Source organism: Corapipo altera, unplaced genomic scaffold, assembly GCF_003945725.1.
Source record: "Corapipo altera isolate COAL_440 unplaced genomic scaffold, ASM394572v1 2b, whole genome shotgun sequence".
Classification (NCBI taxonomy): Eukaryota; Metazoa; Chordata; class Aves; order Passeriformes; family Pipridae; genus Corapipo; species Corapipo altera.
This window is the reverse complement of record NW_020884874.1, coordinates 31695615-31723227: the sequence shown is the minus strand read 5'-3', so window position 1 is coordinate 31723227 and position 27613 is coordinate 31695615. Positions and strand designations below refer to the sequence as shown.

Below are 27613 nucleotides of genomic sequence, written 5' to 3'. Positions count from 1 at the left end.
ACCTATTATTCCTGTGTCAGCCCAATAATTTCATTATATTATCCTTGATTTATAACATCAAATAATTGCATTTCCACTGGTTTAAAACCCCGTACTGTTCTAAGACTCGAGGGAAACAATTCCAATCTGGAAAGTGGAGAACAAGGAATAAATGCTTACTGTTATCCAGTTTCTGTGTCTATGTCATACTATAATTTATAATCCAAAGGCCCTGACAAGTCTTCACAGGCAGAGACTGCACAAAAGAACTTCATTATATGGTCGAAATACCGTAAGTAGAGCTGGGAGTTTTTTCCACTTGAAATTTTATTTCCTGAAAAGTACAGACTTGGACTGATTGGGACAATTCACAAATTGTGGGGAAGGTTCACAATGGAATGCAGTTTTCAGAGAAAAACCATAATGTTTTACAACTACCTTGTTCATATACCTTTTGCTGTCTTAGCACCAGTGATTTAGAATAAATCATATTTTTGAAGTTGTTTGTTTTTTTTTTTCAAATAAGTATTGTAAAATATGGTTATTTGGTGAATCCAGCAACTATTTACCTACCTGTATTTCTGAGGACCTTATTACAGCAGCACATAGATGCCTGACATGCTTTACTCAAAAGCTGCTTTCTAGCAGCAGCAGACGGCTGGTGATTTCTGTGTAATTTTATCCTGCTCATTACCATAGTATTTGATGTTCTCATGACTATTAATGGCTTTTGCCTCTTAACATTACAGTGAAAGCAGCAAGTATCATTCTTCCTCTTTACAAATGGGGAACTGATGAGAAGCATAGATTAAGTGACTTATGTGAAAACCACAGGAAACTGTGCTGCTGCCAGGAATGAAATCAGGTGCCATGAATACCAGTTCCATCAAGTTCCCCATATATTATACTTTGTGAGAGGTTTTCCTAAAAATAATTGGAGATATTTTTCTTCCTTGTAGTGTGCAAAACCATTTTGCACATGATGAGTGCATCTCTAAATGGGAGGCATATTGATAAAAATTGAGTAATAGATACTGTGAAATACTTTGAATGTACAGAAGAGTTAGATTAATCTTTTAATAACAACTCTTTACATGTTAGATATCTAGCCTAAGTTAGTTTTCTCAGCTTCAACTATAGTACTTCCACAAGGTGATTCATCCTACCTATTTTAGACATCATATGCAAGTCAGGACAAATTCTCTTATTGAGATCTTGTTTCTTATTCATTTGGAGCCTATATGACTCTTTTAGGTTAGATGTTTAATTTTTGAAGACCTAAAATTCTGTGAGGTGGTTCATAGTCCAAGGTGTTTAGATACATAGACCTTGGTTTTAAGAATAGCTTATGCCAGATGAGTTAGGATTACAATTGTTGGAACTGAAGCAGCTATTGTGAGTCACCTAATTTCTGGTGTCATTATCTAGCAAGGTGTCTGATCTCTCGTTATTTTTAATAGAACAGGGCACTTCAGGGCTCATTTCTTCTCATGCTGATGCACAAATCAAAAAGAGAAAAGATGAATTGCATCATCTCTCTCCTGTTAATTATAAAAGTCTATGCAACCAGTGCAACTACAGCATCATCACTGCAGAAATCCAAACTAAATTAAATGAATCCTGCTTTAGATCTCCAGTTGAGAGTCAAGCAAACCAATGGTGTAATATCCTTAAATATTTCATCCAGACATTTCATCAGAAGTAGATCATGGGCTCCAAAGACATTTAAGAGCTACTGAAAAATAACTTGCTTAGTGCATATTGATTACATCAATCCGGTGTGATATGTATGGCTGTGGTATATAGGAAAAATGCCTCTAATAGCTATAATCTGTCACTATATGCAAATAATTAATAATTTATTAATAAATGTTTTGGTCCTTTAGAAGTCTTTTATAATGCACCCTTAGTGTAAAGTGAATAATTTTGTTTCGGGCCACTGAATAAAGGATATACATCCACGTATGTTGTGTATAATTTTGTTATGGCAGCAAACGTGTATGTTCTGCTACTGTGTGTTTCAGTCCATTGCTGGGTTTTAATTTACCAAGACACAAGGAAAAAAGAAATTGGAAAATGACATCTTGTGATTGTATCTGGACTTTGAAGTTAGAAAACAGGCTGGTAACTAGATGTCAAGATGTGCAAATACATTTAGTAGGATCTTTTCTGTCTTCACAGTGGACCTTTTTTTTGCTTTTATAGTGTGAAAATCACTGGTGAGAGTGCCATCCTGATTTGGCATGAGTGCTATGCTGAACTACCATAAAATGTCTAATCTGTTGGACAGAATGCAATAGCTTTGTCCATCTTGCCAGTAGGTAAACTGGGCATTTCCTTTCTGTATCTTTCTCTAACAAGACAAATTGATTCCCATTTTACCTAACTTCTACTTTTGTATATACCCAAAAAAATACAGAGGTGATGGGAGGAATCTATCTCTCCATGGCCTTTCACGCTAAGTTAAGGCCTGGAAAGCATATTCTTTTTTTTAGCTGAGAATTTTTAGTGGAAATGCTGGCAGAATCTCAGCTACAGTGTCACTGGTGTTTGCCTTCATAATGAGAACCTGCTAACAATCCCAAATCCAGCACAAAGTTCCCTCTTAACCTTCAGGTCCAGTCTGTCCACTGAAGAAAAATTAGGTCAACAGAGAGTTTTGCACCTGTGATTACCTGTATTTCTGTTCAAGGCCATCTGAATGACTCAGAGCACTCAGCAGGTATTTAGTGCAAGGATCACAAACTGCTGAAAATTCAGAGCATCCAACATTAAATACTTAAGCCATTTCTCTAGGGTCGACTATAATAATAACATAGCAAAAAAACCAGTTGACTTCTTGAGCCCCCACATTCAAGGAGACACGTCTTGTACCTTTCTCAAAATATTACTGTTTTCCAAATCCAAAATTCTTTATTCAGAATTTCTGGCTGTCATTTATACATTGAGTGATATTTTGAAGTCTTTTTCTCCTTTTAGATTTTACCTTTCTTTTGAGAGGAATTTTGTTTGGATTTTTTGTTAATTAACAAAGGTGGATACTTTAAGTTTGGTAATTTGTTTTTCTGTGATGAAAGGGTTTGTGTCTAAATATTATAGTCTTTTAAGAATGCTAATATTATTTTTTAAAAAACCAATGTAACAAGATATGTTATGGCAACATTTGGAGAAGAATCTTCTTAAATGTACCCAGAAAATGCATATTAGAGCCATCTTCGTAATTTAAAATTCTTCTTTGTATGCTATGTGCAGAGATGTCCGTCCTAAAGCTTCCATTTTCCGTGTGGGATTTCTTTGGAGAGGAATGTGGATTAGAGAAATAATTTTTGTTTGTTATCCCTCCAAAAAAAGAGAACAAGATTTTCATAAACAGTTACAGGATAAAAGCTTATGAAGCACTAAATACTGTTGTGAGTGCTCTAACATAAAGCTCTGTTTTGTTCCTTTAGCACACCATAAAGTCTTCTCTCAGAGAAAATTCATACCTACTCTCTTCCTCTTTGGCCTTTTAGATTTTCCTGTTTTCTTTGGGACTGTTAGAACCAAATGCTTTCATTTATTTCCCTCCACAATAGACCAGACTTATGGGCAAATCTGAAGCCTGGTTTACAGTGGTTGTATAGCCACTAGTGTGGAACCACACCAACACAGAACCCTAGAGTGGATGTGATTTACATGGACGTGGCATGATTTGTGCTTGCTCAGCTTATCTCTGGGTGAAAGCAGGGTAAATTAGACATGGGAAAGTTATTGCAGTGGCATCAATCATTTTAGAACTGTTTTTTCCAGTGAGTGTAAGCTGAGCATGTTACTTAATATTGTTGTGTGTCAGTGTCTCCATTGTTAAAATGAAGGTATTTCCATGGCTTTTTAGGCTATTAGGATGTAATTAGATGAAAAGTGTAAAAAAAAAAAGAAAATTTCCAGGGGAGACCAAAATATACATAGCATTGAAATAAATGTATCTCAGAGAATTATTTTCTCTGATATACATTTTATAAAGATTTTAATAATCTTATTTTGTTTAATCATCAAATTAAGGATCAACTTACTTTTAGAATAAGATTGACTAGGCAAATTTTTACAGCCCTTTAGCTCTAAAACATTACACTGTACTTCTAGCTATAGATCCTTGAAGGTTTTTTTGTGTGTTCTTTTCATTCTGTATACAGCATTTATCGGTTATCTGTTGGACTAGTTTTATGATGTTTACAGTAATTTTTTATAGTAATATAAGAGTACTGGAGGTTACTTACAGAAACAGTCTGCTGTTTTCTTGGGTTTAATATCTCACACAATTTTCTGGTGATGAAAATGGCAGCTGTGAGCCAGAAAACGATGTGTATGATGTGAGCTGGAGTGGAGGGACACACCAATTTAATGACACTGTGAAGTTTTATGCTTTTGAGAAATAACCTGAACTTAGAATGTGAGATATTAGGGCAATTGACTCAATTATGTGGACTAACATCAAGCTCAAAGTTTTTGAGTTTTATTTTGTGTGCTGTTGGAAGTTTAACGCCAGTCTGTTGTGTTGCAGTACAACCGCTACCAGCGCTATGGGGCTGAGGAATGTGTGCTGCAGATGGGAGGAGTGCTGTGTCCAACGCCCAGCTGTGGAGCCGGTTTGCTTCCTGAGCCAGGGTTGAAGAAAATTGTGTGTGAACCAGGCAACGGAATAGGCTGTGGGGTAAGAATGTATATTTTCCCTCTAGCAGTGTGGGAAATAATTGATACTGTACAATGCTAAGGTAAGGGGGGAATGTGGTTGGTATTTCTTCTTTTCCATCAATGACTGAATTGGTCTTCATACCAGACTGGGATACTGTAGCTCAATAAACAATTTAAATATAGCACTATGGCTTAGAAATGATGACTTCACCATGCAGAATATGTCCATTCCATAATTCTTTGCTTTATTTGGTTTAAAAAGTTGCTGAGTAGTTACAGTAAGAAATTGAACTGTGCAAATGAAAATCCAAATGCACTTTGACTTTCTTCTCCTAGCACTCAGCAAAATTAAACAGGATCTTGAGCAACCATTCATTATCATATTAATATTTTCTCTATAGAAAAAGAAAAGAGAGAGATAGAATAGCCAGTTTGTGACACTGAAGTGACATTGCTTGTGCGTGTTAAGATACATCATGAAAAGAAATATAAAAATATTCTTTTTTACTCATAAAAGTTGCTTTTAAGCAAGGAGAATGCACAACTAATGGTGGATTTATGGAAATTAAAATCAGATGACATTTGACAATGTTTTTGCTAAGAGATCAGATCATAGGGACTGGTGATTTTTTGGCAGTAGAAATAGCAAGTACTTTACAAGAATCAAGCTCTGGGGGAAACAGATATACATAGAGACAAATCTATATATAAAAGAACGTATTAAATGTTAGGTCAGAGTGACTAACTGATGGTTGTACTATGTGACTCCTTCCGTGGTTGGCACTATTGCTGAATTCCATGAAGACTATGAGAGAAGAGAAAATATCTATATTTATAAAATATTATGATGCTCTTTCTCTTGTCTTTCTTGTGTAAAATGCACTTTTTATTGCAGTTTTGGTATTGTTCAAACTGATACCAGAGAAGAATAGTAGTTTGCTGAACTAGGAAGTCACGATAACTTGTCTTCGTCGGGTAGGTTAGCATCTGTCAACCTTGGTAAAACTTCCTCTCTACCCATACAGTGCTGCATGTAAAACAGAGTACTAACCAAATTCACTGAGCAGACATGGGGCTATAAACTGAAGCAGAATCTGGAAAAGTAATAAGAAGACTGAATAAACCAAAAGGAATGCCTCTGAATTAACTATTAGGGATTGGTTAAAAAAGATAAAATCACAAATAAGTTTTATTCTGCTCCCCACCTTAAGTGATGAAAGTCATACTGTGTTTTGCAGCTTCATTCATCATCATTCTGAATCTTCAAATGCCCTGTAAATAAAGTGTACATAGCATAAAGGATTGATATATTGCCTAGTTTAGCAAACTGCTCTGTTTCCTTTTACAGATTCTGTGCTGTGCTTGCTAGTGATCAGATCTGCAGCCTTGAGTTTAACTTCACCCTTTGTTTTGAATTATGTGACATCTTGAACATTATGGGGTACAATTTACTGAGGCTGAAATGAGAAGCAGGAAGTTGGTCTGTAAGCCAAATTTTGGTAAGATTAAGGCCCTTCCTCAGAATCTGTAATGGAACAGGGTGAAAATATGTGCCTTTGAATCTTTCTTTGTACCCTGACAAATGATAACCTCAAGAAAGTTTTGTCACAGAAGACTTGTGGTGTGGGTCCTAGCACTGAAGTAAGCTGCTGTTGATAAAGCTGGCTGAAGGTAAAGATCCACCTGCAAGCACACTAAAACAGTTAGGAAAGTTCTTTATTTTTGCTCTGTTTTATGTAGTCACTTTGAGTGTTTTCTATTATTCAAAAAGAATAATATTTTCCCAGATAAAACCTGGCCTTTTTTAGTTTGAAGGCCTTCCAAAAATTTTTATGGAATCCAGAAACATCCATTTCTGAGCTCAGCATTCCCTCGTGAGTTTACAGAATGATTTACAAGCTCAAACAAAGGCACAAGATGAAGAACACCCCTATTGTCCATTCAAATATTGATTGCAAAAGATGTCTTGCGATACTCGCCTGTACAGCCTTAGATTAGAGATACATTCCTTGTTGAAGCCGGTAAACAAAGAAATAAGGAAGGTAATGTGAACCTGAAGATTCTCTGTGAATATCTGTGTCATTCTCTAAGCTGTATTTTGGTTATATAGAGTTATCTTTTGTGGTATTTGAACCTCTGTCTCTGTGTAAAGTTCATGTTGCTAACAACAGAAGTTACACCTAACATCAACAGTCTGCTATTCACCCAAAAGCCCTTGTAGAGAAATATTTGCTTACTGCACAGAACAAATTGATTGTTCAGGTCTGAATTGGCATATAAGGGTAGCTAACAACTGTCAAGTAGATGAGGATTTTGATTAGCTGGTGAGATGATTCAAGGGAAGGAGGAAGGACAGGTTTTCAGGAGCAAGTCAAGACAGTAAATGAAAAGGGTTTTCAGCAGCCGTTTTAGAAAAAGAGAGGCTGAAGAAACCAAAAAGAGAATAAGCTGGTCACCAGTTACTGAAGCAAAATAAATAAATATTGTGTTAGTCAGAGGGAGAACTGTGGGAGGCAGACCCAGACATGTAAGGACTATGACCAAATCCCCATATGTACCCTCTGCAGTCAGGCACTGCTATCCATTCAGGCTTTCAGGCAAAAAATAGAACAAAAAGAGAGATATACCTTGACTGAAAAATAGCATGCAGATATCCTTTCAATGGTTATGAATAGTCCTCACTTATAGCCACTGACTGACCTCACTCTTGTCTAGTCTTTCATATTTTTTATCATTAGCCATAAACATATTAATTGATTTACTAAAGTGTTACCATTATACACAGTTCTACCTTCATTACTATGCATCAGACCTATGCTACTAACTTCTGTTGCTCAGCTATAAAATTTGGACATATTTAATACTAGAAAAGAGCAAAAAAGCATAGAAGACAGTACATATGGTACCAGCTGGACTGGGTACAGGAAAAACTGTGGTAAACAAGACATACAAAAGCTCTATGAATAAAACATTTTTGTCCCGTTTTATATTATACTAACATATTATTTACTACATAATAAAGAACTTTGGAGTTAAAAACAAATTAGAATAGATCTTCAAAAGGAACTATACTACTTGTTTACTAAGAAGTGTGCCTTAGTTTCTCTACATATAGCTCAGCTGCATTGCAAAACCTTCCCTAGCAGTATCTTTCAGTGGGATGATAACTGACTGATGTGAAACTGTTTCCCCTGCATCCCAGCTTTTGTTCCACAACAGTATAAATTTTTTGCAGCGTGCAATATCGGTTGACCATCTCTTGGAATGGGGTGAGATGGGCGATTATGGATAGTGGAGACAGAGCCTATGTTGGTCTTTTCCCTTTGAGGTTATTCATTCCTAGCATGAGCAAGAAGAAGAATGTATTTCCAGAGATTGTCTGTTGTTTGATAATCCCTTGCTAGGGGACCTGACTCTTGAGAGTACGCTAAGCTATACTAAGGTCTGGGCAGCATTTTAAATGGTTTTAGGAATAAGCTGTCATAATTGATGTTTTTGTCATTCTTCATTCAGATCCCCTAATCTGAAGCTCCAGTCTGTGAGTACTCAAACTCAGTGTCTTAAAAGTAAATTTTATAGCCTTGCAAAGGGAGCACAAAATCTGGGGTTATTTCACCTCCTTTATGCTGTATTTACTGTTCTGTAAGCATAGTGCATTGAAGAACATCAAGATTTCACTAAAGATGTGTTCCCTTCTAAGACAGGTGAAATTTTAAGGCTGCTGACTACAAGAGGTCCCTGAAAAATGAATAGATATAAATACTACATCTTGCTTATAAATAGAATTCCTAGGCTGTTTTATTACATAAAACAAAATCCCTAAGGCAATTTCACTCTACCCAGCATTTTTTCTCATTGATTTCTTCTTGCATTCTTCTTCTATGGCTAAGGAAGCACATGTCAAAAGCAATTGCAGCATATTTGTAGGATTAATAATTGTCCGCCTTTTCAGAAAGCATAATAGAATAGAGGACACTCTAAAATAGTTACGTGAGAAGTGTAATACATATTCCTGTTGTTTGCAAAGTTCTTTTTTGTGGTTTATCATCTCCTATTCATGCACTTTCTAGCATGCAAGTTTCATCCTCAGTAATGTCTTTGTTAAGCCCAGTAATATGCATGTAGACCAATCCTGAATAATTAGGGAAAATCTTTTGTTTTGAGGAGACAAATATGAATTATAAAAATTCCAAGCAACAAGTTCCTAACCACTTAATTCTGATAAATGCAGAGGATGATTTTGTCAGTTGTGTTCGTCCTTCTAAACTTCTTTAACAGTGTTGTTTAATTTAGGATTTTACATCTCAGTTGGAGTGGTATGTGAATGCACCTATAGTACCCCTGGAATCTGAACTAGCTTGCAAATACTGTTTCAGAACTGTTTCATATACGTGAAAGTGCATAAAAATTTGTACGAGTACCCTACACTAGAAATGAAAAGCAGTTTCCACATCTGGTAGTTATGTCTTTTATTGTGAAGTTCATTTTTAATGCAATGCATTGTCATCATCAGCATGGACTTTCTTTCTGCAATTTCTATCCCTCAAGTCCGATTTTATAATGTTATTCCATATATATTGCCTGATCAAAATGTTTGGAAGTCTGACTAACCTCAAAGATTTTCTTTTCAAACAAAGATGTAGGTATAAATGTTTGGTTCAGGACATGTACATTTTTCTTCATTAGTAGTACCAGGAGAATCTTTAATGTATATAAAGAAAAAATAGGTAACATTTAAAATACTTGGAGATACAAAGATAGTCGACTAGTGGTAATTCAAGACAATCTTTGAAGATACCTGCACTGAAAAAAGCCTTTTAAATTTTATAATCAGATGGATAAAACATCATGGATGAAGAAGGGCTGTGTGCACAATGATCTCAATTTTTCTCCCAGTTTTAAGATCGGAATGAAAGTTGAAGCAGAAGCAGAAATAAGAGGCTCCAAGGTTTTGAAAAACAGAGGAATAATTCAGAAAAGAGGAGACCTTGAGACCTTTGTGTCATTTGCGAAGCACTAAAATGGAAATAGGAGATTGCTGCTATCTAGTACCCATAGCAAAATTGAAGGGTTACTCTTTGTTATTACATTTCAGGTATCTGTCCTTGTTCCGTATGTCATTAAATTTTTGCTTTTAAGAGAATTCACCAGGAAGGTATCACCATGGATAAGGTAATAGCTGAAGATATTGCTGCAATTAAGAAATCAACTCACAGCAGGAGTGTTTCATAACATTGTATAGGAAGTTTTTTCAAGGGGAATGAAAATGAGACAGACATTTTCTGTTATGGCTAAAAGCTGACCTGCTAGCATTGTGCCACAAGCTCTAAGCAGTAATCATGTATTGCTTTCTTCTATTGAGTGGGCACTCTAGGCTTTAGAAAGTGGAATTCCATCTTGTTGACACATTACGCTTCAGTAGCTAAGCAAGTTATTTCATTGCTAAAATATGACAGACTTTCTCAGGCTGACCAAAATTTGTTTTGGATTTGTAGGGGTTTTTTTCTGGTACTGTTTTACGTGGATTAAAATAAACTGTAAAAGCGTGGGGCTTTTTAAGATGTAGCGTAATGTCAATGTTTTAATAAAGTGTTTACCCCAGAATTCCAGTGTACAATTATGTATTGCAGTCAAGGTGCATTATTTCTATTGCCCATATCTTGCAGTGCTGCAGTTCATTGATCTCGTGACTGACATGAAACTCAACTGTCAGCAGGGAGTGGATAAAGCAATCTAGAGAATGTTTCCACTTTTAATAATATGGATCATGTTTGTTCATAGGACTAGCAAAAGCAAAATAAATGCTTCTTATACAGAGAATGAATCAATTACTTGCACTTGGTTCAATAGTAGAAGAATAACTGCTTTTTCCTTTACATCCCAAATTATGGAGAACTAGCTAGAAAAATACTCTTAGAAAACATGTGATTCTCTTCCACTCTAATGGAACTAAAACCGAAACTTCATTAGTTTTGTCTTGCTAGATGTCTAGAGTATTATGGGATGACTCATATCCTGTGATCAAATTCTGTATCCTTTGCTTTTACCTGACTTAACTATCATGCAGGCATTTGGAAAATGGCTGTTGTACATACACATTACAAATTGAATGTGCAGTGTCTTCAGTGGTTTTACTTGATTTATTATTCTGTGACCTACCTAGTAGTTCACCATTTAAAATCTGTCATATGTGTTCTGAGACAGAAGCAAGGAAGTAGAGAGAAGAGGTAGTTAGTTACCCAGTAAAGGAATGGAGCCTGCTCTGTAATCTAGCATGAGAACACAGATGGAAGAATAATGTTGTATTTGAGTCAGAGAAATTGTAGTAGAGAAAAGTAGGATAAAATCAAGTTCTTGCTTGTAAAGATAAGTCAAAACTGGACACACGGACCTAGGAACTAGAGAGGATAAAACTGGTCTCTGTGAATGTAAACCAGCTCAGACTGGGATTTTTAAACAAATGTTTTGCAGTAGATAAATGGTTCCAGTTTTACCAATTTGTCTGAAATAGGAATGAGCTAAAGTTGCAAGCATTTTAAATTAATTAATTAAATTAATTGAAGACTGAGATAAAATAGTGGGTGGGTTTAAAATCATATCAGTAGTTGATTTTAGGAGTCTAACTAAGTCTTAGTCCTTGTAAACTGCTAAGTCACCTTGAAGGGTGCTAGGGATTTTCATTTTAGAGATACCAAACACTCGACTTTGGCACTCATTCAGTATGCAGATTGCAGAGCCAAAGGTTCCTGGGCTTCAAATTTCTTTACCTGTGGAAAAAGAGCAACAACATTTTACAGTAGATGCAATGCAAAAATATGCATAATTTAAAATATCCATAGCTTACTGTTTATTGATTTTAGCAATGTAGAAAAACAGCTCCAAAAAAAAATATATCTTCTTTGGAGAAATTCCTGTTTGTAAGTAGCCAATGAATATATCATACTCTGATGCTTAGGTCAGGATTAAGTTGATCACCAAATTTGAAGGAGAGTCAAAATTTTCTCTCAGGGCTTATTGCTAGAGACTTGATATTCTATGCCAGAGTTGGTGGATGAGCTGCATACCATCTCCAGGAATTTGGGGGGCACTTCTCACCTAGAAATTCCTTGTTGTTGCAAGAGCCTCAGGCTTTGATGACATCTTTGTCTATTTTGGTTTATGCCTGTGGCACACTACAGTTTAGTCTCTTGACGACTGAAGTGCTCTTGTCTAATTAAAATAATTGGGCTCCATGTAGCAGTATCTGGGTGATATTTAATGGCTTATGATGCTCAGGAGATTATATTAGATGAACTCATGATTCTATCAAGTCTTTAATATAATGGAAGTTTACATCTGAAAAGGACTTGAACTACTTTTTTATTACTACTCCTCTTCTCTTCAATGAAGTACCTAGAAATAAGTCTGAGAGTCAGGGGACAATGTATATCATGTGACCCATCAGGAAAGATATGGGGTACAAAAATCAGAGAGAAAGAAAAATAAACTGTTTATAGGAATCACCAGTTAATTCTGCATGTCTGGAACACAGAACTCTGTCTTCTGACTTCATATCTCACTTACACACATGGTAAGATTATTCTCCCTGTTGATAGTATAAACACTTTTCACATGATGGAAAAGTGTAACCATTTTAAATCAACCTGTATTTCCTTCAGCTAATAGATTAAAAAGTCTTGGTTATAGCAGCCTACCTGTCCCAGACCACAAGAGGTGCCTGAGCTTTCTTGCTTAGACAGTTTGTTATACTGATGGTAGTTTTCTAATCAATAAGATGAATACAAATGAATTTGTAAATTAGCAGAACTTGGTGTTAGTGGAAGATTTGGTATGAATAAACAGATCTATGACTGAGTAACTGGAGAAGGAACAATAATGCAATCAGAACAGGATGTGCTGCTTGAGAGTGGCAGCCACCGAGGGCAGCATTCTAATTGCATAAGAGGCTTATTTGAGCAATCTAAAAACTTTCTGTATTTGAGCAGGAAACTGAAACATGGGCTGAATGCAGGAAATCACTCATAAATGAAAAGAAAAGTAAATGTGAATCAAAGTAAGCTTATTTATTGCCTTTCATATGACATTTCATATGAAGGCCTCCTGAGGCACTTTGGATTGTATTATTACAGTATTGCAAAATGCAAAAGGTGCTTAATCAATGAGAAACGATGGAATAAAAAGATAGGACCAGAACAATAAGACTTTAGATTAGAATTAATCTATTGACTGGCATTCGTAGGTTAGCCAGGAAAAAAATTTCAAAGTTCTGAATCCTAAAGAAAAATTATCCTTATTATGTGTCTGGTATAATTCTAGCCTGTAACCCAACTCACAGGAGTCATAAAATGAGCAGCTCACATAGATCCCAGAAAAAGCATTTCTTTCTACAGTTTTTGTGGCACTTGTAGTCTTTGTGTTGTTTGATGTCAGAGTAAAAAAGTGTAATAGAGATTTGGGGTTTAAGTCTATTCTGTGTAAGTACAAATATGAAAAACAGTAATTTCTGTTGGTTTGGAACTTACAAGTAATGACACATGTTTTTACTAAAAGGAGTATCTCCAATTAAAAATGTTTGCAAGTTTTTATGTTTCTTCATTAGGTGATCAAAGAAATGGTCGAAGAGTGCCTTTCTCAGCTACACCTTGACTCTCTGAAATGCATAAAATCTCTGTTTTTCAACCATGCTCTTGGTTCATTCTTTCAAGACTACACCTTTTTTCATGTGGAGGGCATAAAATGATTACTTTTTGAGACTATGAATCTCTTTGTGATGAAAAAAGGAATGGCACAAAATGTAGAGTACAAACACACAATAGGGAGGGACCATAGAAAAGCTAGGGGTAGTGTGCATTGACAGTTACCTGAGGAATATCTTTTCTGTGAAGACAAACAAGATCTTGTCTAAAGCTTCCCAGTGCTCCTCTTGGGTTTACAGCTACATAAAATTTCTTATTGGACCTTTAAGAAAAAGCTCTTTCAGACATATTACAATTACAATTACAATACTATGTCTGTGGAATGAAGCTTGTCTTTTCACCAGTACAAGAGAAATGTTTATTTTTCATTGCACATGTTGCATTACTTCTATATACTATATAGAACCCAGATTGACTGGATAATCTGTAATCCATCTGTTTGGGCTACACTCCTTGAAGAGTGGGAGGAAATTGGCATTAAAAATATTTAAAGTATAGCTAAATGTAGTTCTTGTACAGAAAATGAACAGCTTTTTAAAATAATGTTAAGTAGAACAGAGTTATTCTGGGTTCAACTTTCCTCATCACTGGTATTTCAGTAAGTTATTTAATAGTGATGTCACATGCAGAACTTTGTTATTTCAAAACCGTTTCAAAGAGATAGCAAAGTCACCATTTCACAATCAAAGCTGATTTTGAAGTGCTGAAACAAAGCTGATTTTCAATTATCAGAGCAAAAAAAAAAAAAGGCATCTAAAAACTGTCTTGATTGCTGCAAGACTGCTGTCTTTTCATGTTGAATAACTCCAAACAAATTGATGATGCTTATGAAGCTTCAAACAAAAATCCACTTCTAACAAAGCTTAAGCATAAAAAACACTCAGCCCGAAAGAGAATATCTGGGCAAAGTTATAGGCTTATGAAAGTGAGTTTAGAATACAAGTTGCATCTCAACCTTAACAATGTCACTAAGGTCACTAAGCTGTAATAAAGGGAGCAAAGAAAATGTTGCAAAGTCAAGGGAGAACTATGAAAATAAAATAAAATGAAAATATAATGACCAAATTAAATAAAAGATATCCTTTACACAGTAATAATATTCTGAATGAAAAGCAAGGACATAGATTTGGAGAACTGTGACTAACTGTAATTTAGTGGGAAATAATAGAAAACCACAATGCAGTGCGTGCTCATAAACCATCATGAGAGACAAGGAAAGCAGAACTTCTGATAAGGATAATATATCTGTGAGTGGTTGCCTTGACTAGGGGCACAAAATCGTGGGTGGATAATCAAGTCTCAGTTAACTCCAATTTATCCCTTTATTTCTCAAAAATTAAATAATTCATGCCATTCAATTTTGTTGGTTTTTTTTTTCAAAAGCTCTCATGTTAAATTGGCTGACAATCACTATCATGATAGCAAATTTATTCCACTGACACTTAGAAGAAGTAAGTGAAGAGATAAAGAGTGAAATTTAAAGGTAGTGGTGGCTCACTTGTTCCACTAAATGAGCAGTAAAATAGGCTGCTAAAACTAGGTGTTGTTTCCATTAAGAAATATCAAATAGCATTAGCATGTTTTGTACTTATCTATGTCATTTTTATGTCAGTGAAAATGCACACATATGTAAAGTCAAGTAATAACATTGATAAGTCTCTTATACCCGAAATAGTTATATTTAAAAAGATTGACTTTTAGACCACCAATCTAAAGCCAGTATTTAATATTAAATATAGTCTGCAAATAAAAAATAGCCATGGGACATATTCCACAACATTATCATATATAAAGAAAGCTCAACAAGACTTTGTTTTCTGCTTACTTTTCCTTTCAAACTGAAATGAGTGTAAATGGTATTCTCTTATTTTTTGTAGGGAATCTCTCGTATGTCTCTTAAATGTGCTTTTTGAAATTCCTTAATCTTTGTGGTAAGGATGCTTATGTCAAAATCTGATTGAGCAGCATCAAATTCTGGAAAAAAAAAATAGTTGAATATATCTGTTGGTGGCATAGTCTTTCAGTGACATTTGACCTAAATCAGAAAACTGAAATCTTAAAAACTGCCAAGAGATCAAAAATAAAATCCACAGGTTCCCACGAGAAATGGAGGAGGAGTAAACAGGATAATGAGGTCAACAAGCCTTCTGGTGAAGTCTGAGAAGACCTAGTGAGCACTTACTAATTTTCAAAACTCTCTCGAAAGCACCAGTATCTTCATTCCCTCTCTTGATTTGAAGAACAAGAAACTGCTCCTGTGTTTTGTGAGAATAGAGTGGAAGGAGACAACAGGAACATTAACTTGCTTCTTGTGCTGAGAGCTGTGACTTTATGTGAGGTGGTATCACACCTCCGATTGGTTGCTTGCTTGATCCCTAGTGAGATGGAGCTACAGAATAACAGCTAATATGTGGCAACATGAAGGGGCAGGGTGTTCTCCAGACATCCCTAACTGAGTCTGAAAATGCATATTCTATAGCAAAACCGATATTTTCTTAAATCATTTGATGGGTACATCTGACATAAAGGAATAAAAGTGTAGATGAGATAATATGTACCTTGGTTGTGTGTATTCAGGATTATGGGAAACTACCTGCCACATCTTTGTATAAATGAATACATAATTGGAATGCTTATAGCAACCTGATCTAATGGGTGACACCCCTGCCCATGGCATGGGGATTGGAACTAGGTGATCTTTAACATCCCTCCCAACCCTAAACATTCTGTGATATCATGAAAAGTTTCTAGAAGTTGCAGTGCATGAGTGTGAAAGAAGCGTTGGGGCAACTACAAGTGTGTACAGAGTGAGTGCTTTACAAAGATGTGTAAGCATCAAATATATAAAGAACAGCCTGGCCACATGATCATCATATTTTACATGAATACTTGGTCATTGGAGAATTTTTACATGAATGTATATTGATTAAATACCAAATTTTGTGTTTTCAAGTATCTACGTTATCATATTTTAAAATCCTTTACACTGACAGGAAGTTTTTTCTGGGCATGAATAGTTACCTAAAGTTATTCAGGAAAATGTTTTAGATTTGGAGATGGAAAAACAATGCAACTGCTAAACGGTAGCATTGCTCTGAGCTAGAAACTCACCATATCCTCCTATGAAAGGAGTGACAACTGGTAATTGGTAAGTTAAATAAATCAGAGAAGAAATAAACGTGGCAATAAATGTACAATACAATAATAACTTTTATATGCTGCTGTGGTTCTCACCAGTGGTGTTTTCATAAAATGCATCACAGGCTTTCAGTGTTCGGGGAAACACATTAGTGTTTTTGAATTGTTTTTTTATAAGCCATGCAAATAGTGTTTGTCCCAGTGGGGTATGACATTAATTATTAGCAAAAGATCTCTTACATGATTTCAGTCAACAGAGATCGAACAGTTCAGTCTTTGTTTTCAGAGTCTGACATATACCTATTCAAAACTGCATTAAAAAACGTTTAACCCATGTAGCGTATTCCTGCTGAAGAGACGACACATGGCAGAAATAAATTGCCCTAATAACATTTGCAAATGTTTTGTGATCACAGAAATATTATCAGTGTAATTCAAATATGTTCTCCTTTGTCATGTGGCAGAAAAAAACAGTATTTAAATTCTTTCCTATGAATGTGGTCAACTCCTGAAACAAAAGTTTGAGTCTTTTAGACTAGATTTTTTTTAGAATAAGTCCCCTAGACAAAAGGAAACAAAAAATCAAACAAACAAAACATACTTCTGGAAGTGAAGCTAGAGGAAAACAGTGACTTCTGGAAAGTAGGAATAATCACTCTTGGGTAACTGATAAGAAATCACTTCTAAACAGAAAAAGTAAGCTGCTAATTCAGTAAAGAGATCATAAGGTCACAGTGGTAAATTATCTCAGTGTAAAGGAGGACTTAGGAAGGGTAAGGAAAGACTGTCTTACTTCAGTGACCTTTTTTATGACCTGAAAATTAAGAAAGAAGTGAATACATAATTTAAACAGGTTGTATCATTTCAAACAGCTAGAAAAACAGAAAACACATAGGGACAGTCAAAAAGTGCAAGATGTGAAATAAAATATTTTTAATATGAAGTCTACCAAATGCTATTGAGAAAGCTTTCCATAAATACGTAGGAGAAACAGTAGCATGAAAGATCAACGAAGCTGTTGGTTGGCTTCTCACTGAGAGGAATACGTATCATTAAACTGCTCCAAGAAGGCAAAAGTGTTTACTTTTTTGTTTAAATCTAAATTTGAAAGGTCAAACCTGCTTAGATGGTTAGCAGAGCTAAAACCAGTGAAACAGAATTAAAAATACCAGCTATAGTAGGAAAGGACAGCATAATGATGTTTTCAAATCCACTTGGCCTGATGAAATTTTTTCTGCAGGAATGGCTGAAGAAAATCCAGAATATTAATTGCAAAAGTATGAAGTCAATGTCTAAAAATAAGAAAAAAACCCCTTATCTGAGACTTACAGACCAGTGAGTTTAACTTCGATTTCTGAGGGGAAATTGTAGCAAATAATTAAACTACTAGTAATAAGCTAGAGGACCAAAAGACAAAGTCTCAGGAAGTATGGAGTTAATTTCATCAATCTAACTTTGTTATGCCAGAGTAACAGGACTTGTGGGTAGAAGAGGAGTAGATGATGTTTTCTATATTGAATCCATCAAAGCTTCTCACATTTTTTCATATAAATTTCACATAGGTGAACTAGGAAATGCAAGACTAGATGACAATTTCATTAGGTGAATACATAAGTTGAAAAGCTGTGCATAGACTATTTATCAGCATTTCACAATCAAAGTGGAGGGTTGTTTCAAATCTGTCCTGAGGTTGTTAACTTCTAGTATTTTCTCTGATACCTTGGTGAATGATTATAGTGTAAGGCTATTAAATTTACATAGGATATGTAGTGGGGCGACAGAGAACAATTTGGAACTTGATAAAAATTTAGTAATAAATGTAAAGTTTCTATACGTAGACAAGTACAAGCAGCTGTATAGTAAGAGAAAAAAGTGCTTAGAGAGGCAGCAAAATGGCAAAAGATGATCTGGGAACAAAATCTCATCTTGAGTCAACAGTGTAGTAACGTAAAAAAGGCAAATGCTGGAGTGAAGTATATAAACCACAGTAATTATTTGTCCTAATCCAAAATATCAGATTAAATGCACACCAAAGGGAACACAAACAATGGCCCTGTTTTCTCTTCTGATGTTATTACTCAGTTAAAGAAGGAAGATGTCCATTTAAACATGCTTCTTATCCAAGAAAATGGTCTTTTTTTCTAGCCTCTTCCCATTCCACTTGGTTTGGAAGATAATTGGTGAGATGTGCCATCAACAACCTTCTCCATAGCTGCTTGACTCTGCTCATTCCAGTCTATAGTAGACTCTGCTCTAGAAATACCGAGTCCCAAATAAAAGCCAGGTGAAACAGATAAAATCTAAGAAGTGCAATATTGCAGAATGCTTATATATTGTCAATGACTAACATACATAAACCGAAGGAGAGTTCATACCCATGGAGTCTTTCTAAATACTGCTGTACAGAAAGCTAGTCCTAGCTTAGAGTGACATTTGTTCTTTCACCTTTCTCATGAGTTCTCACAGCCAGGATTTGATTAGATAACATTTTTTTCCTTCAAATAGCCAGTTCTTTATGAAATTACACTGCTGATACTTCATGATAGCACAGAATAAACTAGCCACTGTGTCATAAAATCACTGTGGACATTTTATGAGGAAAGAAACATTTAACTTAACCTTTAAAAAAGAAATCTCTATAGTTCATACACTGTATAATTTCAGAGCTCCAAAATGTTTGATCCATCTCCCAGCTCTTTGGACAGTCTGGAAATGACATAGGAAAGTCCACACTGTAACTAGTCCCATTCAGCAATCGATTTGGTTGAAAATGTTCATGGAAACTCTGTAATTTGACCCATGGCACTGTATAAAAGGAAGGAAACTGTCGATCTGCCTGTCTTTTCTCGTAGCAAAGGTTGTTCACATTCTATGCCCCATAAATCTTGAAATTTTTTTATTGTATTTCCCCTTGAATGCATATTAAAGTATGGAAACAAGTCACCATCACTGAGCACCAGAAACCTTTTCATGCAGGCTTGTTCTTCAGTGCTGTTTTTTCCTCTGTCCCTTGGATCAACTTATTCCTTGTAGGAGTCTTTCTCAGACTTAAAGATGCCTAGATGTGCTTTGGTGTGTGTGTGTGTGTGTAAGTACGTGTGGGTTTTCCATGCCTTTTTTTCCTACTTCAATTCTATCATTTGTCTTGTGTTTTCACTCTTTCACCTCTTCCTTACCAAGTTCTATACAAACCAGATTTGAAGTAAAGCCTTCAGAGCTGTTATCAAGTATGTGAAGAAGCATTTCAGCCTGTCTTTCTCAGGTATTTCCAACTAATTCTGCTTTAAAACAGAAAAAGACCCTCAATTTTTTGGCAAAATTTCATATTTATTTTAAATCTTTTGGGCACAGTTAGATTCACTTCATTCTCTCCATATTTTATTTGTAGTATATTTGTATTTGTAGTATATTGGTTCTTCAGCACTTAGGTTTTCATGTAGCATTTCTGTTTCTTGTCTGTAGGGAGTTCCCTCTTGCCCTAGTGTCACTTGTAGCATTGGCTACTTCCGTTCTTCCGTCTGCTTTAATTGTTTGATATTCATGGTAGTTCCAAGTTCTTAATAATAGTAGGACCTCCTAGCATGTTATGCAGTTTTGATTTAGATGAGCAGCATCTTTTCTAGAGCATGATTAACTGTTCAAATATGTTCATATATGGCCTTTTTTTAGATCTGATCTCTCACCACTTGTCTTGGAAAGCTTTCTTCCTTTGTACTCTTTTAAACTTGAAAACATCATATAGTGAAGACAAATGAGAACAGACAGTGAAAAGCCAAAGATTCATCTTTCTAGTTCACCTTTTGATTTAAAGCTAATTGGTTTTTTTAAAGCAACAAGAGCTACCCTTTCTGACCATGATAGGTAGAGTCAGATCAAGCGGGTAGGTTATCTCGTTTAGTTGTACTATCATGTAGCACAGTTTAACTGCAGCTGTCATGTCTTTAGAACTTGCACTCGTTTAGCATTTGATCATGGATCAAGGAATTGAAAATAGTGACCAATTAAGTTCACAGTCAATAAGATTAAAAGACAGGACTGGAATAACTTAGCATGTTAACATTCTGTTTTTTCACTCATACGAACAAGCTCTGGAAACAGCTACAGAGATAAGAATGACACTAGATCCTTCCAGTAAAATATTCTTACTGAAATTTAAAATTCCTGATTTTCATTATTAGAAATATTCTGTAAATGTTGATTAAAAATGTTCTGAATTATTTCATTTTTCAATGTGGGCCTGTCAGCAAAGGAAATTGGAAGATTTTTCTTCTGATGTCTTGACTTGCTCCCCCACATGTCCTGTGTAGGGCTAAGGGTTGGACTTGATGATCCTTGTGGGTGCCTTCCAACTCAGCACATTATGTGATTCTGTGACATCTAGAGTGAGTACCACTTTGATTTATTTTCTCAGAGGGCTGTTTCATTCCATGTGCTTTGAAGCAAGGGGGGAAAAAACCTGGCAGTATCAGCAGCATTGAGAACTGCGTGTTGTTTTCTGTCATATATAGTGTCATTTTGAATGTAAAGATTAGTCAAGATTGAGGAAAGTGGTAGTTGCTGCTTATCCTAGAATGTTTTAACAAGCAACTGATTAGGTTTTTTACACAAAAAGACAATTTCAAGAAGAGCTGAGCAGAACTTGGAGAATATAAAGCAAATGTCTAAACATTTCCCTACCAAGATAGAAGTTGTTAAGTTTTATGGCATAATTTCACAGGTGGTTAACTGTGCGGCTCCTAATATTTGGACAGGGGATTTTTTTATTATTATTACTCTCATATTCTTCATAACGCTTTGGGGCTTTAGAGGGTCTTCCAAAAATCCTGCTTCTACAGACCTGTATTCTTCACTTTACCCAACATCACTTTAAAGATTTAGAGCCCTGAACGACACCATCTGACTAACACATGTGACACATGGGAGACCAGGAAGAAGCTTCCAGCAGCTGAGCTACCAGTAGAGTCAGGGAATCACATTTTTTGTGCATTACACTCAATTACGTACATCCTCTTTCTTCTAAAGTGATGCCACAGCTCTCTTGCATCATACATTGGCCATGCAACAGGCTTGCAATATGTAAAACTACTAGAAGATCCAGCCTTCTATTTCCTTGTTATTTTGAATAAAAAAAATAGAGAGGACAATTGAGAATTGTAGTGAAAAAGACCCCCCTGTACAATTGCACTCCTGACCAAAGTGTTTGGCCCTCCACTGCAGCTGCTGTTTTGTCCCAGTAGTAGTTACCTAGACATCATATCTTTGCTTCTGGAACTGGCAAGCTGCAAATCAACCAATGCTGCTGTTTCTGTCTGTACTGTCTGCATATGGTGTGCAGATGCACCAGTCACAGGAGGAATCTTTGAACAGGTTCCCTGAAGACACAGGATAAAACTTACTATCAGCACTTCTATGAAACCCCATGCTCACTGAGAAAATCTGAAGTGATATATTTAGTGTTGGACATGTCTTTCTTGGGAAGCAGATCTCCCTGTAATGTCTTCCTGATACTGATTAGGCATCTGGACATATGATGTAATTCTGGACTTGCACAAAGGGGCACACATTGCCATGCACAGGTGAACATCCTCAGAACATTAGGCCTGCACTGCTGATGGAAATGTTTTGAGTAACAGTGTACTTGCAATAGATAATTGATCAGGAAATACTTTTCCCAGATAAGGAGTCATAACTTTATCATAGAGGAAACACCTCTATTTTCCAGTTAAGACACCCATTTGCTCACTTCTGTTCTTTCATAGTCACCCTTCAGTCGCTTCAAAGAGCCCTAAGTTTTCAATTTCCTTTCAAAACTGCCTTTCAAGGCAGTCTATCTGCAATGCCACTTAATTCCTCAGACTTCGAGGATGTTTTTTTTCCTAAAGAGACAGTCAGATTTGGAAAAAGTCTTGTTATTCCCTTCATCAGATAATTCCACTGTTCATCCTTCCTTCTCTTACCAAATACAATCAAACAATCATTGTCTCACAAAACTAATTAAGGTATGCAGGAATGCAGGTGCTGGTAACCCAGGGAATCCCCAATCCTTTCTCTCCATATAATAATGGAGACCTTGACCCAATATACCGACCACTGTTTTCAAAGTATGACATGTTCACTTTATTTTTCTATTTAGTTTTAGCTGGAGATTCCAATGAAGAGTGTTTTGCGCAAAAGTAAAAGCATGATTACTGAAAACAACTACAGATTTTAAAAGCACTTACTATCAAAAAGTACATTTTAAAAGTTTCTGTGTCCTTCCTATTACTGAGCACTGTTATGCTGTTATGTCAGACAGCTGTCTGAACTGGCTAAATTTTTGTTCTGAAATTTACCTACACCTGATAGTGAAATGCCTACAATCTATTGTTATTCCTTCTCTTCGAGGTTTTCTCTCTTTTCTCTCCCTGCAAATTTTGCTGCAGTTCTCTAGAGAAATGAAAGGCCTTTGAATTGAAACTGATGCTCCTAGACAGTACAATGCTGTTGTCATCTATGCATTTACATTTTCTATTCTCCTTGGCTTGGCTATTTACTAGAAATACCAGCTTTCTATAGCCTTAAGACAGAAAGAATGTCTTACACTATGTACTTCTAGAAGCTGTAGCAATGCCCTGTAGGGCATCCAAACTGTTGTCCTAAATTGAGATGACAGTGTTGCTCATATTAAATTGCTTTCTTGCCTGGCTTGGCATGCTGGGATCCATATCTATTAATGCAGGAGTGTCCAAATGTCCTGCTAGGAAGGCAATTTGTTCCTCAGTAGGGTGTCAGGAAAGCAGCTGGTCTAAGAAACTATCAGAGGTGATGTTAGGGGCAAGTTGTGTTTTTCTTGATTTAATGGAAATTTTCACTGATCCATCTCTTTGCCTATCCCCACCACTTGTCAACAGGGCAGCACATATCCATCTTCAGCCATCTCCTACCCCTCCCGACAAGCCTGTCATATCTCTCTTGTGGAGAGACAGGCTTTCACACAGCCTGAGCCTCATAATAGACACTTCAACAACAGCAAACATGTTATTAATGGATTTTTTTTAGAATGCCCTACAGAGACACAATTTCAGAACATTCTTGCTACGTATCAGTTTTTAAACCTCCACTTGTAGAGAGAGACTCTCACAAACTGAGGTTTATTTTTGTCTATCTTCTCTTTTTTCACACATACCAGAAAGTACTTTTAATCCCTTGAGTAGCTTTTATCACTTTGCCTTTTTTCTATTTATATTCTAAATTAGATTTTAAGTCAACTAACGAAAGAGAATTGTGATGTTTCTGGAGTCTCATTCAGTGGTTTATTAATGTTAATGTATGTTACCTATTGTTTGAGAAAATTATTATGGGGGTATCTACATTTACAAAGCTAGACTATGGTTTATGAAAATAATTTTCTGGTGATTTTAAGAGGAAGCAATGTACAAGTAGGATGTGACAGTCTATGTCTTAATGTCTGTGGTTGCATCATGATATAGATAAGTACAACATAAGGTGTATGATACAACTTACTAATAAATAAGGAGCATGGATGTTAAAGCATACAGACCTAATTAGGTCTGCTTGAAAAATTCATGAGGGCTTCACATATTTGATGATATTGTCTATACAGATTAAGCTGTAGCAAACTTCTTTACTTAGAGACCATGATGTTTATATCATAGGATAAATCAGAAGTCCTGTCAACAAATTCTGGAATAAGGAGCATGTAAATGTTTGGTAAGAGCTAAACTCATTTTCTTTCTAAGATGCAATGAAATAAATTGAACTTTCAATATAATGAAATTCAGTAAAGAAAACAGCCCTAACCTTAGCTTACTTAATTGTCCCTCAGTGCTTCCAGATGTCTCTTAGGACTGCAAAAACTACATCACTTTTCAGAAGGTAGCTGCTGAGAAATAGCTTTTTAACCTAAAATGGGTTGTCAGATTAACCCCACTAGGATATGCTCAGGATATGCCAGCTATATTATTACTTTAAACAGACACACCGTAGGTATTATGAAATACACCTGTGAGGCTTCTAAATGCTTTCCTGCTACTTAATTTCATTTTCCATGTCTTTCTGGAGTTACACATTATAAAAGACTTTTGAAATTGGAAGCTCAGGAATGAATAAGTTTTAGATTCTAGAGCTGACATCCTTCATTAAAAATGTAAATGTTTATATGGACCTAGCCACTCTTTTTCTTGATGTCAGTGACAAAGGTTTGCTTGATTTTACACAGATTATAGCTGATATCTTAATATGGAATTGTAATAAACCTTCAGCCTGTACAAGATAGAAATGTGGTAGAAGATAGAAAGGACCTCTATTTTGGTAAGGAGAAATGAAAAGTTGATTTTAAAATGTATTCTGGTTCGATTGAGACACTATTTAAAAAGCACCATATAGTCTCCCAAAAGCCTATTTCTTTTGGGATGCTGTCTCATCATGTGTTTAATCCATAACATGCATGTGTTGTATATGGAAGACTGTGACAGTTCATTTTTTAAACAATATTGAAGAATTTATTTTCTACACAGCAAAATGGATTTTAGTATGGCATTTTTTATTTTTAATCAGAAACTTTTAAGGTTAGTTAGTCATTTTCACAGCCAGTTTCTCATAGCAGTATCTTTTTTTTCTAATTTGTCACATATTTTCTGTAGTAGAGTCATTATGAAAATACCAAACATAATGTATCATTTCATCTACAGGTTTACATGTTTTTAAAACACTTTGTTTTGGAGATATATTGATATGGACATTATAAAATTGAGGTTTTGCCAGCATTAATATGTTTCCCTACTGTCTCTTGAGGTAATCCTGTCATCTTCATGGTCTGGATCTAAGTTTAGTATTTTGACAGGGCTTGATTTTAGATTTAGCTGAGTTACAGCTATCTCAAAATTATTGTTTACAGGTACCCTGTTGGAGTTTTTTAGCAAATACTTATGGACAGGTTTTTTTCCTTCTCTATGCCTATATATATGATGTAATAAGGTTGACTATAAAATTTATTCTACCATTACCAATTCTCATCTTCATATTCTTTGGCTAGAATTTTTCTTTGTGTTGTTAACTTGTATAATGCTTAGTACACCGTGGTTCCTAACCCACAAAGTTGTGCTTAATGAATTAAGAAGAATTATAGGTATATGTGAATGAGGAACTGAATATATGTAAGTATATACTTCATTCTTACATGTAAGATTTTCCAGTAGATGCAGTAATAAAAAAGCAAACTTTACAGGGAAATAAACCTCGAATAATAACTTATTTTTTAAATGTGACAAAAATATCATGGAGGTTTGGGCCTTTACCTACTGGGGCATAGATGATTTTACTTGTAGGTCAAAAAAGCAAAGTAAAACACACTGGAAACAGTTTAGTGCAAATATTATGAGGGATTTTTTCTTTTCGTGAACCAAGGTGTATGTTGAATTGCAGATATATGTGCATATTATAGTCGCAAGTGAAAAACGAGAACTCTGTGTCTCCAGCAGGTTTCCAGTTTCCAGTTCCACTGTGAAGGACACAATATATTATCTAACTATGGAATATATTACAAACTATTCAATTCTGTGCTACTGTGCCATATGAACGTGAGAAACCGTGTACCATCATTTCAAAAATACTTTCTCCTGTGTCTTTTCTCCTCTGCTAATTATGTTGTTTTATACATTTTTCATTAAATGTCTTGTCATTGAAACTCTATTATGAAGGAATACCAACATTGATTTAAAGGTGTCAAGGTGACAGTAACCTAAAAGGGAAGTCCTTGGAGATATAACTTGAGGGGGTGGGATGCATAAGTCTGTAGATATTTCCCACATACATGCTCTTATTTATTTGCTTTTGTGTTTAGATCGAACTTTAGTACCACGTAAACCTTAAAAGTCATCACAATAGAAAGAACTCAAAAACTGCATATGAATGCTTCAACTTCAAGTACTTTTGTAGCTTTTCATGGAAATTACTCCTGATTGATTTTATGTTTGCATATACAAATTAATGGAATAGAAAAGAATCTGAAATATTCCAGGCTATCTCCTTAACTCTCCTGCTTATCCCTTTATACTAATCCATTGGTTTGCAGCAGTAAAACTGGATTAATCAGATTAGTGCTAGGGAAAGTCAATTTAATATAAAGCAGCCTTACTGAAACTTTGGTATGTCTGAGATTGGCCCAAAAGTGTCTGGGTCATGATTAGGTGAAACATGAAATCACCTTTTCTCCTCATCCACAGCTATATTAACCCAGGTCAGAAGCTGGACGAGAATAAAAAATTATGTTCTCTGCTAAATTGCTTTTCCAATGGAGTTTGCTCTTGTTGTCTTCAGAAATAATTAAGGTAAAGGCACTATGGAGCTGCGCATACACTTGTTGTTGATTATACACAAGAAAAACTTTAAGTTGTCTTTAAGACATTTTGCTTCTGAAATGATGAAATAGAGAATAATGAAAATAGGAAATCTTAATTTATCTGGAAACAACGGAGTTTCCAAGCAAAAACGATGTCAGAATGCACATGAGGAGAATAGCATATAGGGATTTGTCAAACAATTCTAATTTTAGAGTCCAAAAGTGAAAAAATAGTGAAACAATTTAGGAATTTTTCATTTTTTTGATAAATGGTCTGCATGCATGCTTGTATGCAAAAGGTGCCCTTCTACCCCTTCCGCAGAAGGATGTAAAAGGCTTCTTTTCTGGCTATCTCATTTTCAGTAGATCTACTGATGGTGATAATCCTGCTGATTGACACAGTTTATATAAGGGACAGTTTTGGGGTTTTTTTTTGTTTGGGTTGGGTTGGGTTTTTTGTTTGTTGGGTTTTTTGAGGAGGGGGAGTTGGGGTTTTGCTGGGGGTTTTTTGTTTGGTTTGGCGGTTTTTTTGGTTGATTTGGTTGGTTTTTTGGGTTTTTTCTTTGTTAAGGCTTTTTGATTAATCCATTTGATTTTTCAGCATTTAAATGCTGCTCTTTTTCAAAGTGCCCACTAATTATGAACATACTGTATGGTATTAATCTCAGTATCCTCAAATGAATCTCCTCTCTCCTCTTTCTTTCTTAGCTCTTTCTTATTGTTCTTTTATTTCCAATTTCCTTTATGGCAATGAGTAGTGTGGGCTATGTTTGAACTGTGAACCAGACAT

At 35.5% G+C, this 27613-nt stretch overlaps 1 protein-coding gene across 4 annotated transcripts in view; it reads left to right on the top strand.

Moving 5' to 3' along the window:
* Positions 1-27613, top strand: part of PRKN (parkin RBR E3 ubiquitin protein ligase) — a 704427-nt gene that overhangs the window by 585253 nt on the left and 91561 nt on the right. For all 4 annotated transcript variants that reach the window (XM_027634131.1, XM_027634133.1, XM_027634130.1 and 1 more), the window contains exon 9: positions 4520-4669. In XM_027634131.1, coding sequence (XP_027489932.1) covers positions 4520-4669 — 150 coding nt within the window. The remainder of the gene's footprint in view (positions 1-4519; positions 4670-27613) is intronic.